Here is a 13,833-nt window from a genome sequence, read left to right as displayed (position 1 = left end):
CTGAGCGAAAGATAAAAACACTGAGTGCTCGTGTGATTCACTCCATCCCTGGCCTTCACTCTTGCGGCATTTCTCCCCAGCGATAACGGGCTCTTACAGGCTGCATGAAAGCTAGTTAAGAGCGTATTTATATTTCACAAAGAGTATTGTGATATGACATTTATATTCATCATTTTATTCCAAGCAAGTAACATAATTATGATAAGATGTGCTTATTCAACTCCGATTGCTGTCGATGATGAAAAAGTTCGTCTAGTCGCAAAAATTGCCCCTAGAATAACTAAATGATGTGTATACTTGTTTCGTGTTAAGTGTTTGTTGGTCTGTCCATAATCATATTTGTGTTTGTTGATGTGCTTGTGATATGGCTGGGCACATGACTTAACTTGTGACCTATACTGTAGTGGGCTGTTTAAACATTTTGCACTACTATTCCCCAATTCAAAATCACAACAGACCACCACGACTTAAAGCTATATGGAAATATGAAATACATAAAAGTGGCACATGCATGATCTGCAGTGTGTATCGCGAGATTATGTTTATGAGGTAAGATTCAACTCTCCTGTGGTAGCACATGTACATAGACACATATTTGTCGACATTAACTACTGCAGTACATGTACATATATGATGATCTTACTTAATCGAGAATGAGGACTACCCATCTAATAATGGTCACTGATAGTTATAGTATAAGCATACTGCATGATGAGTTATTAAAAGAACCTGACGTTGAAGCTTTCAGGCACAAGGCACAACTATGAATCAGAGAGTAAAACTTTGTCCTTGGTAGTCCAAATAAATCTGGTCACAAAGTGTCCACTATGACCACAGACGGAAAGTCTGTCCGGAGAAAAAGGAAATATTCTGCACCCTTCTCGCTCCCCTGTGAATAAGACCTGGAATACTGGGGTTTTCCTGACCGAACACTGAGTAGCTTTCGGTGATACACTGACGGACTCTTTTCACTCAGAACCAAGGAGATCAGAAGCAGCGATTCACACCATAGAGCCGACAGAGATTTTCACGTGAACAGATGCAGACGGCAGCTGTGATTTTCTCACCATTCGCTGTTGATCTGTGAATAACGCTCAAATAGAAGCTGTTAGACCGGCAACCATGTTAAGAGTCCATCAGGCGTTCATCATACATACACGGTTTCTGTCGATTAAATCGAAAGAAACGTTTATCTATGTGCCCTGTACAACAAACACAGTGCCCGATTTGCTCGTGAGGGCATGAGGACCAATTCGATATGTGTCTTTGTGTGTTTAAGGAATGATCAAGCGTGCCTGGGAAGCGAGGGAAAAGCTTTGGCTGAGATGTGAGGAAAATGGGGTCGGCTTGCTGCACCGCAGGTAGGAATGCAGATCAAATCAAATTTACGCGGTATCAGCGTTCTGATTGCATTTGCCCGCTCGCGCTCATGGGACAGGTCTAAACATAGCATCGCCAATTCAAGATCTCTGGCAACACGGGGACGGAGATACAGCTCTGCTGTGTTCATTTGCGTTGACATGACAGAGATCTTCATTGGATATCCTTCGGAGAAAGCGAATCCCCTGCCACCACCGACAAAATACTATCAGCGAAAGATGATTTTGTCCACGAGGTCTTTGTTGAATTGTTATAATGTCTATATACACTGTTAGAACTTGCTGAATTAATTTATAGACCCCTTTGTCAGTGTTTGTGTTCGTGAAAAAAAGTAATTCTTTGGACTTTTACTTTTTTTTTTTATAAGGCTAACCAGAAACGTCAACATTAGAAAGCCATGTGGAATCTGATTCAGATGAATACCCAAAGGACCACCATTAGATATATACCGGGTTTCCAGCTTTAAAAAAAATGCTATTCCATACTTAGGCTCGCCAAGTTTTCTTCTCGTCGGTCTCGAAAGATAGACTGTCCCTGCTTAGCTGCCTCGAAGCAAACTTCACGTAGACTAGGATCTAGACAATGCTACGATTCAAATTTTGTTTTAACTGATTAAATTCATTTTTTAAACTGGAACAAGGTGATTTAATCGCAAGAAAAAATAAGGTCAATGTCTCACTCTGCCTCGTACGTAACGATACTCTATTTAATTCTCTGAACAGTTGTGGAGTAGGCGCTAAATACATGTGATACTACGAGGTCCACGCAACATCGCCAAATACTCTGTGACCACTACTGAAGCCGCTACTAGATGTTTGTGTGTGTATGTGTGTGTGTGTGTGCGTGTGCGTGTGTGTGTGTGTGCGTGTGCGTGTGTGTGTGTTTTCTGCGATCAATAATAGACAGATTCAGGTTCATGTGGACGCTCAATGCATCTTTCATCAACACTATCGATCATAGTTTGTGCACTGTATTTCAGATTGTGATGTGTCCGTGTATTGTTAGCGTGGAAGTGTAACGTATTTCTCGTTTCTGAGCATGATTAGTGTGTAATTGCCTTTGTATGTTTTCATCTTTGCGGCCCTCATTATCTGTTTACTGGTAGGAATCCTCAGAGAAAGACATTGTCACTGATTTTGTCCTCTCAAGTTGAAGTAATTTACTACGTCATCATTACGTACATTCTGAAAAGGATATTTTGTTGTTTTGTGTCAATATTGCTTAATATTCTATACTGGAGATGTTATGTATGAAGTAAATTGAAATCTAATTTGATTTCACATGCGTATATGGGTAACTAACATAAAGGCACCATTTCAATCACTAGGTCACATGCTTGTACGTATAGGTACCGTGCTGGTATGAACTCAAGGTGTGTACGTGTTTCTCTGCACTGACTGGCTAAAATAGAGTACGTCAATAATACAAAAAAAGAAAAGAAAAGAAATTGCTTGCAGAGTGAAAAAATACGGGTTCATGAGAAAAGCATCGACTTTTAGCGTCTGTATCTTTGTGCAGCTATCATTTCTGTCATTATAATTACGCTTAATAACGCAAGACTTATCTTCATTCTAAACATTTTTAGTCACGGTTTTTCTTTATCATCGTCCAGGAGAGAAGATAAAAGTAGAACATTCTACCATCACGTCGACGAACTCGAGCCTCTACGAGTGTTTGGGACCGTCAATCTCTCGCTCGTCAACCAACGCGTCCCTGCTGCGGCACCACGATGACGACGTCGTCTGCTCGATGTCGAAAAAGAAACCACCACCGCTTCGTAAGCATGGAGAGTCCTCATCAATGCCACTTGGGACGCCCTTTCCGAACTCTCCTCCACCAGCGAGAACTCGTTACGTCAATGGGCCGACAATGCTGGCGATATCGAGTCCGAAGATGACCAGTATGTAACCGTAGTTTCCTTGCCACTCGAAATGTATTACTTACCGTTGACATTAACTTCTGACAGAATGAAGAATTTTGTATCGACGATATAACTCTCTTTGCCTAAACCAATCGGTATGCCATTACAATGTAGGACAATATTTTCATTCATACTTTGCACTGCGAGGTTTTACGATGCGATCAAATAATGAATATTGGATGCATATTTCCGACCTTTATCATTAGAGTATGTCTTCAAAGCTTAGAAATCAAATCCAGTTAAATCGCGATCATGTCTTTTCAAATGTCGTTGTTACAGCAAGCAACGGTGTATATATAGTTCAAAGGAGACAAGTCGTTAATCGCTATTCATCGATAACGACAAATCGTTTTTACAGTTGCCAAAGTTGTTTTACCTTCTACAAACAACAATCGTAACTTCGAAACGTTTCACTAAATAGCTGATACACAGTGAAAGTGACTTTATCAATACAAGGAACATTCAGTTTCTAATCAGCAAACAAAATATTTTCTTCTCGCAATTTATATGGAAATATATACCTACAATAATGGTATTGGTACCCAATTTCCAGCGGTGTGTTTATACATGTATATCTTGCCCTTACCGAAGGGGCACCGGCAGTAGATTTAGATTCTGATTCAGAAAGAAAATTCCAACACAAATCCGCCTAAATGAAAACCAGCCCCTATCGTTAGACCTCTATGAGACGAGTATCCTTGATTATAGGATTTAACCATTGACTGATCTCCATGGCAACCATTCACTCCTCTTGTCCCTTGCTACCCGCAAAGGAATGCAATGTTCATTTCCTGTGTGCTTACAGGGATGTTTCTCTAACACAACATTTCCGTTTTGCCTCCCTCACTTCATGTTAACAAAAATAACAAAACAGAGGGACGCATGCAAAGAGAGAACATTGTTTAAGCAGCCAATTCTTCTTTTAGTTTATCAGTTAATGATCAGTTAGCAATCTTTATCTACACTCTTTGTCTATCTATACTGTTTGTCTATTTAGTATATACTGACCATGCGTCACAATTATTGGATTAAATATTATTATCTCGTTAAAGTTTGTTTAAGCTTCATTATTGTAAACTGTTTCGTTTTTACTGCTAGCGCAGTTCTCGATGATTTCGTTATCTTAAGAAAGATGGCATAATGACTATGTTCCCCATCATCGTAATGCAATGATCCTGTAGAAATAAGTCTTCTTGTGATCTTGGGAAGGAAATATTTTCTCTCGACGGAAATCACCAAGCCCTGGTTTTTACTAACCTGCCAAGCCTGGATTTGACTAACACCCTACATCCTCGATTAAAGTTTCCCCCAAAAGATTCAAAAGTCAAAGTCACGCAGGCTTTAAAGGAAGCCAACCTACTTTGCAGACCTGTGATAGAATTTTAGAGAGATCTAAATCATTGTAGAGGAGAATTATAAATTTGTCATGATCCTCAATGAAATCACTCAACCTTGAGATAAAGATATAATGTGGTTTAAGATCGAATCCATACATTTTTTCTTGTACCTATTCAAACAGAACTTACCTATAAAAGATTAAAGGGATAGTACAGTATTGGTAGAGATGAGAGTTGGGCTTTTAACTTTTTGCAAGATACCAAGAAAACACTTATGAAATAGTACAGAGGATACCATTTTAAGAGGAATTCAAAGTTTATTTGATGATAATCGGGTTTGGAATGACTGAAACATCTAAAAACAAAGTAAAACAAAGTGATCGTAATAAAGTGTGGGTCCCACACTTATTAGAATCACTCTGTTTTGGATATCTCAGCCATTTCAAAACCAATTTTCATCAAATAAACGTTGAATTCCTCATAGAATTACATGCTCTTTCATATTTCATAAGAAGTTTCTCATTATCTCACAAAATATGTTAAAAACCTGAAATTAGGTCTCAACCAAAACTATACGATCCCTTTAAACGAAAACATTTGATATTCATCTTTTCGTTAATTTTCATGCCTAACCTTCAAATATAGAAAGCCTTATCTCATGTGTTATGCATGTTTTACCAGATTTTACTTAGTGAACATAAAAGGCATATATAAAATATTGTCCCCCTTTAATGTTATATGTGGCTAGTCTTTCATCAAGGACCAACGATGCATGCGTTCATTTCCCGTCCAATGTTGAGTGACCGCTATGGAGGTCGAATCTCATAGAGTTAAGATTTAAGTAGGTCGAGGTTTGAAACTACTCACACCTGCATTCTCATTCTCTTCTCCCTGGGAGAAGATGGCAGTATGAAGACTCTATGCGTGACTATATTTATGGTTCCAGGGATTCGTCTGGCTGTCTTTCTCATCAAATCCTTCTGAGGTTTCCTCCGGGTCAAAGCCAAGGAAATCTGTTTTCTCATCTTCTGGGTTTGTGTTTACGTTTCCTACCATAGGTTTCCCTGATGTTACTTCAGACGACACAGAAGACTATGAGACCGCATGCTCGGAGCTGTCTGACCGGTAAGAAACTTTGACAAATCTTTCAGTGTTTGCCTATCACATTTTCAAAGCTAAGCGTAAATTCCAATCGTGCCAGAATCATCAGGTATCTCAGATATAAAGAGAAACTTAAAGATTTAAGGAACTTTAGATAACTATGACTTTAGTGGTGTCACTCGATACGTCACAACTGCTTGGTTGCAAAGTTGCTAAGTGAAGTTACAATAAAGTAGAGCGTGAGACTGCAATACGGTAACGCGATAGTCCACGATACTTTCTTTTCGTTTTGTTTAGTTTTGCATGAGTGTGAGCGTGAGTGTAGGTATGTGTATGTGTGTGATGTTCTATGGGCTTATGCATTGGTTTGTGGATGTGTAAGTGTGGTAATTAGCACACAAACTTGTAAATACACTACGTCACAACGGAAAAGAAAATTAGCCAAGAAACAAGTGCAGCTTCATGGGACCCTAACTTGAATTAAAAGAACCGCATTTTTTGGATGGGTAGTTGTGAGTATTTTGAGAATGATCTTTAAAGGGAAACGAGAATTGGGCCAAAACAAGTCGTAGATATCGATGTATGCGTGGCCCGATCTGATTGTTTGTAAATCAGATGTTCCCCCCTCTTTCTAGACCTGTACCATCAACTTATCAATTTTGTTTTTAATATGAGGAGTGCTCTGAAAACACAAAATCAATGATATTATCTTTCAACCATATTACTTTGGCCGAGTTTATGTCTTCGACTGAATAAGTCGGCAGGGTTTATGGAAACAAGTATCAGTCCGTCCTTCGGGGCAGACATAGTACTTAATCGTTAACGGAAAACATTAGGCATTGCATTTCATGTTGTCAATTGCTATGTTAAGCTTACCCTCCGTCGCGAACAACCCAATTTATAGGCTTGAGTTCAGACAAACTAACAAGTTGCTTCCTAAAGCTATAGGATAGGCGTTACCAGGAGCAACAAAATTCATTTCCTGTCTATAAATAACAATAATGATGATAATTAACAAAACAAAAGAAACAACAACACACAACCTGCACAGAATATTTTGACAGCGGGGATTAACTCGTTAATTCAGAAATTGTGAATTTTTTTAATAGCTAAATATTGACGGGAAAATATTGACGGAAGAAACCGAGTAATGTCTAAATTTATGTTCGCAATGAAAAAGGCTGTATTCCTCGTAGTCTGAATAGAGGTGGGGATACGAATGTAAAATGTGGGAAATGTTGAAACTCCAGAGGCTTTACACAGATCATCGATTGGGGATGGTTTTGCGTCTGTTGCCATTTTTAGACTGTAGGTGATGAACCTGTAATTTATGTACTGAACGTGTAAGCCACATTTGTAGAGACGGAACCTCGACTGCTCTGTAAACATGAATGAGGTGTAAGCCCCATAACTGAAAATATCTTGAACTAATCTAGACAGTGTAATAAAATCTGGCATTATCTGTCTTCTTTACTGACTAAAAATAATCATTTGCAATCGACGTACTGGTCATCATTTGCTCCGATGAACTATCAAAAAGATTGCTAATGGCAGGGTTTGTGGTTATTTACGTCATTTCGCGTAATATGCCCAATTGTCACTTCTGTATAGGAAAGATCGTTAACATTCGTCAACGGCATTAAAAACGTATAATATCTGACGTCACAGAAAAAGTCATTAAAGTCCAGGGTCGTGGAGGCTATAATGTCGTTTATTGTCGCATCAGTATCACTATTGTATTTTTTCCTTTTTTTTCGCCAAGATAACGAAATAGAGCCAAATTTTACTATCATTGTAATTTGTTGTTTCATTTCGTGAATCAGCGAAACACTTCAAACCGTTCCGACACAATTTTTACATAATAGTGAGATTGGTGTCAACAAACATTCTTTTCTTTTTCTTTTCATTATAAACGCCATTTCTGACGTCACAGATATAGTCATTAACTTCTAGCGTCTTGTAAACGTATAATGTCTTTTATTGTCACATTGGTATCACTATTTCTTTGTTGCCAAGATAACGAAATACAGCCAATTTTTATTATCATTTAGATTTGTTGTTTCATTTCGTGAATCAGAGAAGCATTTCAAACCGTTCCGACACATTGTTACGTAACAATGAGATGGGTGTCAACAAAGATTCCTTTCTTTTCTTTTCGTTATAAACGCCATCTCTGACGTCACAGATATAGTCATTAACGTCTTGTAAACGTATAATGTCTTTTATTGCCACATTGGTATGACTATTTTTTGTTGCTAAGATAACGAAATACATTTGTACAGCCAAATTTCATAATCATTTAAATTTGTTGTTTCATTTCGTGAATCAGCGAAGCATTTCAAGCCGTTCCGACACATTGTTACGTAACAATGAGATGGGTGTCAACAAAGATTCCTTTCTTTTCTTTTCGTCCTCCTTATTTTGATACATCCACGAAGAGGACAGGAAGATGTCTTAGAGAGAACCTTTACCTTTGACGACACAATGGCACAGACGGACTTCAGCCATTTACGTCATCATTCGCCTCGATTCATCATTAAGCCACGAAACAACACCTGCCCAGCTGGGGGCGAGGCTAGATTCGTCTGTTGCATAGCCGGTAAGGAGGGCAGAGAAGCGAGTGGGGAAGTCGTAGGGTGCGCAGGGCACGTCCAGCGCCCCTCGTTTCCTTTTAATAGCGAGCGGATTCCACTTGTTAACACATGGTTCGATTGAAAGGCTTTGCAGCAGTTGTACTTCTGTTTTAACTTGTCAGCTTAATTTGGCTAAATAAAGTTTGATTACCTCTGTAATCCATTTCCTACACCAAGAGACAGTAAAAACAGAAAGCCAGGGGAGAGGGAAGGATTAAATATCATTTCTTCGTCAAAACTTTGACTGAAAGCATTGGAGTTTGAATGGGCAATACTCAAAATTTGGTTTAAAGATGACATTATCTCCCCAAAGTTTGGCATATATATCTGATCTGTACTTTCTCACTGATTTTGGGTCATTTGCACATTCTGTGTAAATCTATTGCTCAGAAGAGATGTTTGTTTTGTTTTTTGTTTTGTTTTTGTCCAGTGGAGACAAATATTGTTTGCCCTTCCATACAACTATCCCATGTAGATCTATTTCAGAAGTGTTTTAATATTTCTTCTGTCCCACCATGGAACAGTGTCCTTATTTACTATAGAATAGAAGAGAGAGGGAGATAGAGGGAGAGAGAGAGAGAGAGAGAGAGAGAGGGGGAGCCGTTCTCCTTAATACTGTTCCTATTTTATAAATCTCATGTCAATTATTATTGTAATATAATATTTGTGCCTGTAGGGTCTGTGATACATATCAGATTTTCTATTTTTTACAGTCATTAGGTATAAATGAAATACTTGCGGCTTTTCCATGCTGCATTCCTATGCATCTGAAAATCTTAATACAAACAACAGCTGCGGAATCATTGAAAATCATATCAAAACTTTTCCATTGTTAAAGCTTTGGAGCGCATTATTCCTGTCAGATATTCACACGGAAGCACAGATAAGAAGATGTGAGCTATGATCTATCATTTCTTCAGGTTACCCCCTGCCGGAAATTAGCTGGTTCGCTTCTGGGAAAGCCGTCAAACAGGAGGCCTCATGTCGCATCCGTGTTACAAACTACGCTGACGGTGGGACCAGCGAAGAATCGGACGCATGCGCACTCGTTTCCATCCTGGATGTTAATGAGACTACAGTCCGTGATGATGGGGAGTACACGTGTGTGGCCATTAATCCACATGGCCAGGCTTTCTGCTCGTGTCTACTTAGAATAGAAGGTATGTCATGACGATTTTGTGAGATCCTTTTGACTTATCAACGGACAAACAAAAAACAGACCTCAGTATAAAAGAATACTTTATGTTTGAACTGCAGCATGCAATGACAAATTACATTCAAAATCTGATAATTGTGCATATTATTATGGATGTATTGCGTACTTAGAGAACGTAATTTGTTACTTTCAAAATCCACTTGAAAAAGGAACAACATACATTGGAGATTACTGACTACGTCGAATGAAATGAAACTAGGTGTTTCTGTTACGACAGTCTCTAGTAATGAATTATTCATGAAGTGTCTTTGCACGAAGCCAGGGTACAAGACTAGACTGATTTGTACAACATCTTCCTGACAGTATATAATATATATATAATATATATATATATATATATATATATATATATATATATATAATATATATATATATATATATATATATATATATATATAATATATATATATATATATATATATATATATATTCAGAAACGGATTTTTAATCTAACGTCACATCGCATCCTGCTCGCTGATGAAGAATGCGATGACTAACCTGTTTTGGTGTCTTGTTTCTAAATCATGCGCTTTCCTCGCCAGGAAAAAGCGTTTTATTGCCATTTTAGGTTTTAATCTCATATATATATATATATATATATATATATGTAATATATATATATATATATATATATATATATCTTTTTTTTCACTGTACGTATACCATACTATATTTCGGCCATCAAGTGCAGAAAAAAAGACAACCTATTTTAAGACTGAAGTATAGTCGAATAATGCAGAGACAGAAAAAAAATTAGATATTTCAATGTACCAAAAACTGTGTTTTGATATAAGATCATAACTGTTTCCACTTGTTATTTCAAAACCTTACGACGGCTAGTTCATTTAAAAAGTACACTGTAATACTTTTGTTTGGCAAATGTCTTTTTGAATACAAGTTGTTAAAATCTCCACAATCCACTTAATGTTTCCTTTTCTAGGTGAGATCATCGGGCCAAGGAGTGCGTCGTTTCTCAGTTCGGAGATACCACTCCCAGAGGGACTTGAAGATGCACCTGTTGAATCTCCATTAGTTATTGAAAGTGACACGGCGATCATCGGAAAAGGCTACCTAGACGGCATCGACGACGAGCAGGGTCTAAATGTCGATGATGCCGCTCAGGAAACATCAACGGCCAATTGCAACATCGCAATGGATGTCGACACAAATAAAAATACAGAAAAGATGATCGAAACAAAAGAAGCAGTGACGGTATCCGAGTCGCCAGTAGAGGGAAGCAAATCCATACCCCCTGAAGTAGACCCTGCTCAGAGTTCGTCAGTGGTAGAAGTTAATGGAAACGCGCAAGCAGATGTAAACTCAATGAATGGGGACGTTTGTCCCGATGCAAAGAGAAATTCCTCCGAGTCTCTACAAACTGACATCGCTTTGTCTGAAATCCTGACGACCCAAGATGCTAATAACTCCGAAGTCTTTTTATCAGCTGACGCCAATCCAACTGATAGTTCTCAGAACGAAATAAGTAGTTACGATGCAAGTCATCCGCAAAACATTAAAGCTTGCACAAAAGCACAGAAAGAGACTAATAGTGAGAGGGGACAGAAGCGAAGGTTAGTCAGACGTAGCTCAAGGTCTCCTGTAGGACTGAAGCAATCTGCAATGCATGATGAGAATTCCGAAATAAACGAAGATGATGTTAACTTCAGAAAACAATTCTCAAGGCCAAAGTCATCAAAAAGTAGGAAAAAGCGTCAATCGAGTAGAAAGCGAAAATCTGTGAACGCCAATGAATCGGAAAGAGTGCGTCTAGATTTGGAAAAAGCTCAGGAGCTGACAGAAAAGGTAGATACTTGTTTGGACATCATCGACGACCTCCTCAATCTGACTTCTTACGATGAAAACGAGAACGAGGCAGAGGAGAAGCTGAGACAAAAATTAGACTCTTTGGTCCAGAGATTTCCAAATTCTGATACAGAAGGCAGTTCAAGAATCAGCACTCCGTCCAGGCGACTGAGAGGTAGACCGGCAAGGACAGATCTGATTCAAGTGTCAGACAGCAATGGGGAAGGCTTTGATGGATCAGATATGAACCTTAATGCGTCTACTTACCAGGCAGATTCGGGAGTATGGGGACAATGTAGCCTAGAGGATTCTCTGAAGGTCATGGCGGAACTTGTTGGAAATATTAAAGGTACCGTTCAAGGCAGTGAGACCAATTCAGGCGAAGTTAATCATTCCGTTATCTTGAGTTCTTACAATACGACTGAACCAAGCCTCAACGGCAACCAGAACAACAATAACGTGGAAAAACATTCTGCCAGTAGACATAATGCTGAAGGCAGCCAAGTCAAACGAACTCCACTTCGCGAACTCCTGAAGACTAGTCTGTTTAGTCAAGAACTCAAAACCCAAAGAACTCGTCGAAGGCCTTTACCAGCCACCAGGTCGTTAGACTTCGGAGGCGAATCCTTTCCAGACAGTGCCACGTGGAGCGTTCCGAAAACAGGTGAAGGTACAAGGCGGCATAGCTGCGGTAGCCTTCATCAGCGGACTCGCTCCGGACGTAGCAGACACAGCTTCGCCATCAGGTCAAGATCTCGTATCTCATCAACTGATTCGTCTTCTTGTGACGAAAGTTACCCACCAGAGCTTGAGGGCGTCAGTAGCTTGATCAAGTCTTACTCAGAGAAAATCGTTTCTTCACACTCCTTGGATCGTGAAGGCGACTCATCACCAAGCAAACAGCCTGAAAACCTTCAAGATAAAAGCCAACAATTTCCACCCGGACAGACTTTGAGCTCCTCGTCAGATGACGAAGGGTTTCCGGCTATGAACTCCATTAGGTATCACTCAGGTAGAGTACTCCGGTACGATGCTGACTCGCAGCTAAGTCTCCTACAGGATTTGGAGGAAGAAGTGGCTTCTCATTCTCAGTGTAGATCGAGCAACAAAGGTCTCGCTTCCCATCTCACAGAAAAGACTGCTAATTGGGAAAACCAAACGCGAGATGAATTGTGTCGAAATGAGCTTACAATGCACGGGAACAGAAACCATGATAGGTGTAAGCACGGTGGCGAACCCTCAAAGGGTTCTGAAGCGGAAAGTCAAATCGTTGATCCAGATGAAAGTAAAGCAGAGCAAATAAATGGTCAGCCAATGAATGGAGAGCTCACCGCCGAAGGAAGCAAAGAAATAACCCTTCTAGTAACCAGCCATCTTGCATCCATGGAAAGAAAACACAATGATGTACGCAAGATTAGTTGCAGCACGTCCGACGAAGACGATTTGCGAACTAATTTACACCTGTCTAGGACTGACAGTGGTTTCAGCTCAGCACACAGTCCGGGGGTGCATGGAAAGAACAGAGCTTCTGTACTTCAATAACTTTAAATTTCAACCATTAAACCGTTTCCCTGTTCGTTGACATGAAGTCGTGTAAGGTCATATCTAATTCATCTACATACTACGTGCTTGGCGAGTGATTAAAAAAAGATAAAAATCGTCTTTGTGTAGATGTGGCAATTGCTTGTGCAATACAAAGACATTCCTCGCTGCCTGCAGCTCAGTGCAATAGTTTGTATCATATTTTATTTCTATAAACGAGATTATAATAGCGATTCTAAACTGTGACGCAAAATTATTTCAGCAAAATACCAAGACACGTATTCTTTCTATCCGCGAACGGATCATTGTGAAGCCAGATTTTCCAAGGAACAGTTTTCAAGAGGATGAAAATTCCCTGACGTGTTGTACGTGATTCCCTACTCTGCGATCTTCAACTTAAAAATAGTCATGTCCAGCGCTGAAACGGATGACATTTTGCTGAAGCGCATCACTGGAACCACACTCTAAATCCGTAGTTTCACAGTGCATTATTATCATATAGCTGAGAAATCCATGCTGCGGGAATTTTGGCAAATCTTTTCTTGCATTTGGTTATGTCCACGTCGACCACATTCACCTGCCACGACTACATGATCCGAACTCGTTATTGAGACAGAACAACTGAAAAGAATCCTGCAAACTCACGTCTCAACCTAAAGAGGATATGTCAAGAATATAAAGGAGTGTGTACGAATGTCCTAATTTGAATGGTGTTTTCTGGAGAGGGAAGATGCAGAAGTAGTGTGCACCAGACCATGCAGACTGGTGAAGCTGGTACGGAGTGAGATGCATGCTGTCGTAGATGGCGTACTGTAAGAATGGCACCAAGCTGGAGGAGAATGACGTCGAATGGAACAGCTGCGCAGCTGCTTACAGTGAGGTGAGAAAAACATGTTATTC

The 13,833-nt window shown here is 39.5% G+C and overlaps 1 protein-coding gene across 1 annotated transcript; it reads left to right on the top strand.

Moving 5' to 3' along the window:
• Nucleotides 1–2,938: 2,938 nt before the first annotated feature.
• LOC139721154 (uncharacterized) lies at nt 2,939–13,138 on the top strand. The gene is made up of 5 exons (XM_071632485.1): nt 2,939–3,280; nt 5,697–5,763; nt 8,178–8,338; nt 9,293–9,532; nt 10,529–13,138. Exons 1-5 carry the CDS (start codon nt 3,130–3,132, stop codon nt 12,931–12,933), a joined length of 3,024 nt encoding a protein of 1,007 aa, XP_071488586.1. The 5' UTR covers nt 2,939–3,129; the 3' UTR covers nt 12,934–13,138.
• Nucleotides 13,139–13,833: the final 695 nt, after the last annotated feature.

The sequence above is a fragment of the Diadema antillarum genome, unplaced genomic scaffold, assembly GCF_040938485.1.
Source record: "Diadema antillarum isolate AM-2024a unplaced genomic scaffold, OU_Dant_1.0 scf00000139, whole genome shotgun sequence".
NCBI lineage: Eukaryota > Metazoa > Echinodermata > Echinoidea > Diadematoida > Diadematidae > Diadema > Diadema antillarum.
This window is presented reverse-complemented; position numbering and strand designations above follow the sequence as displayed.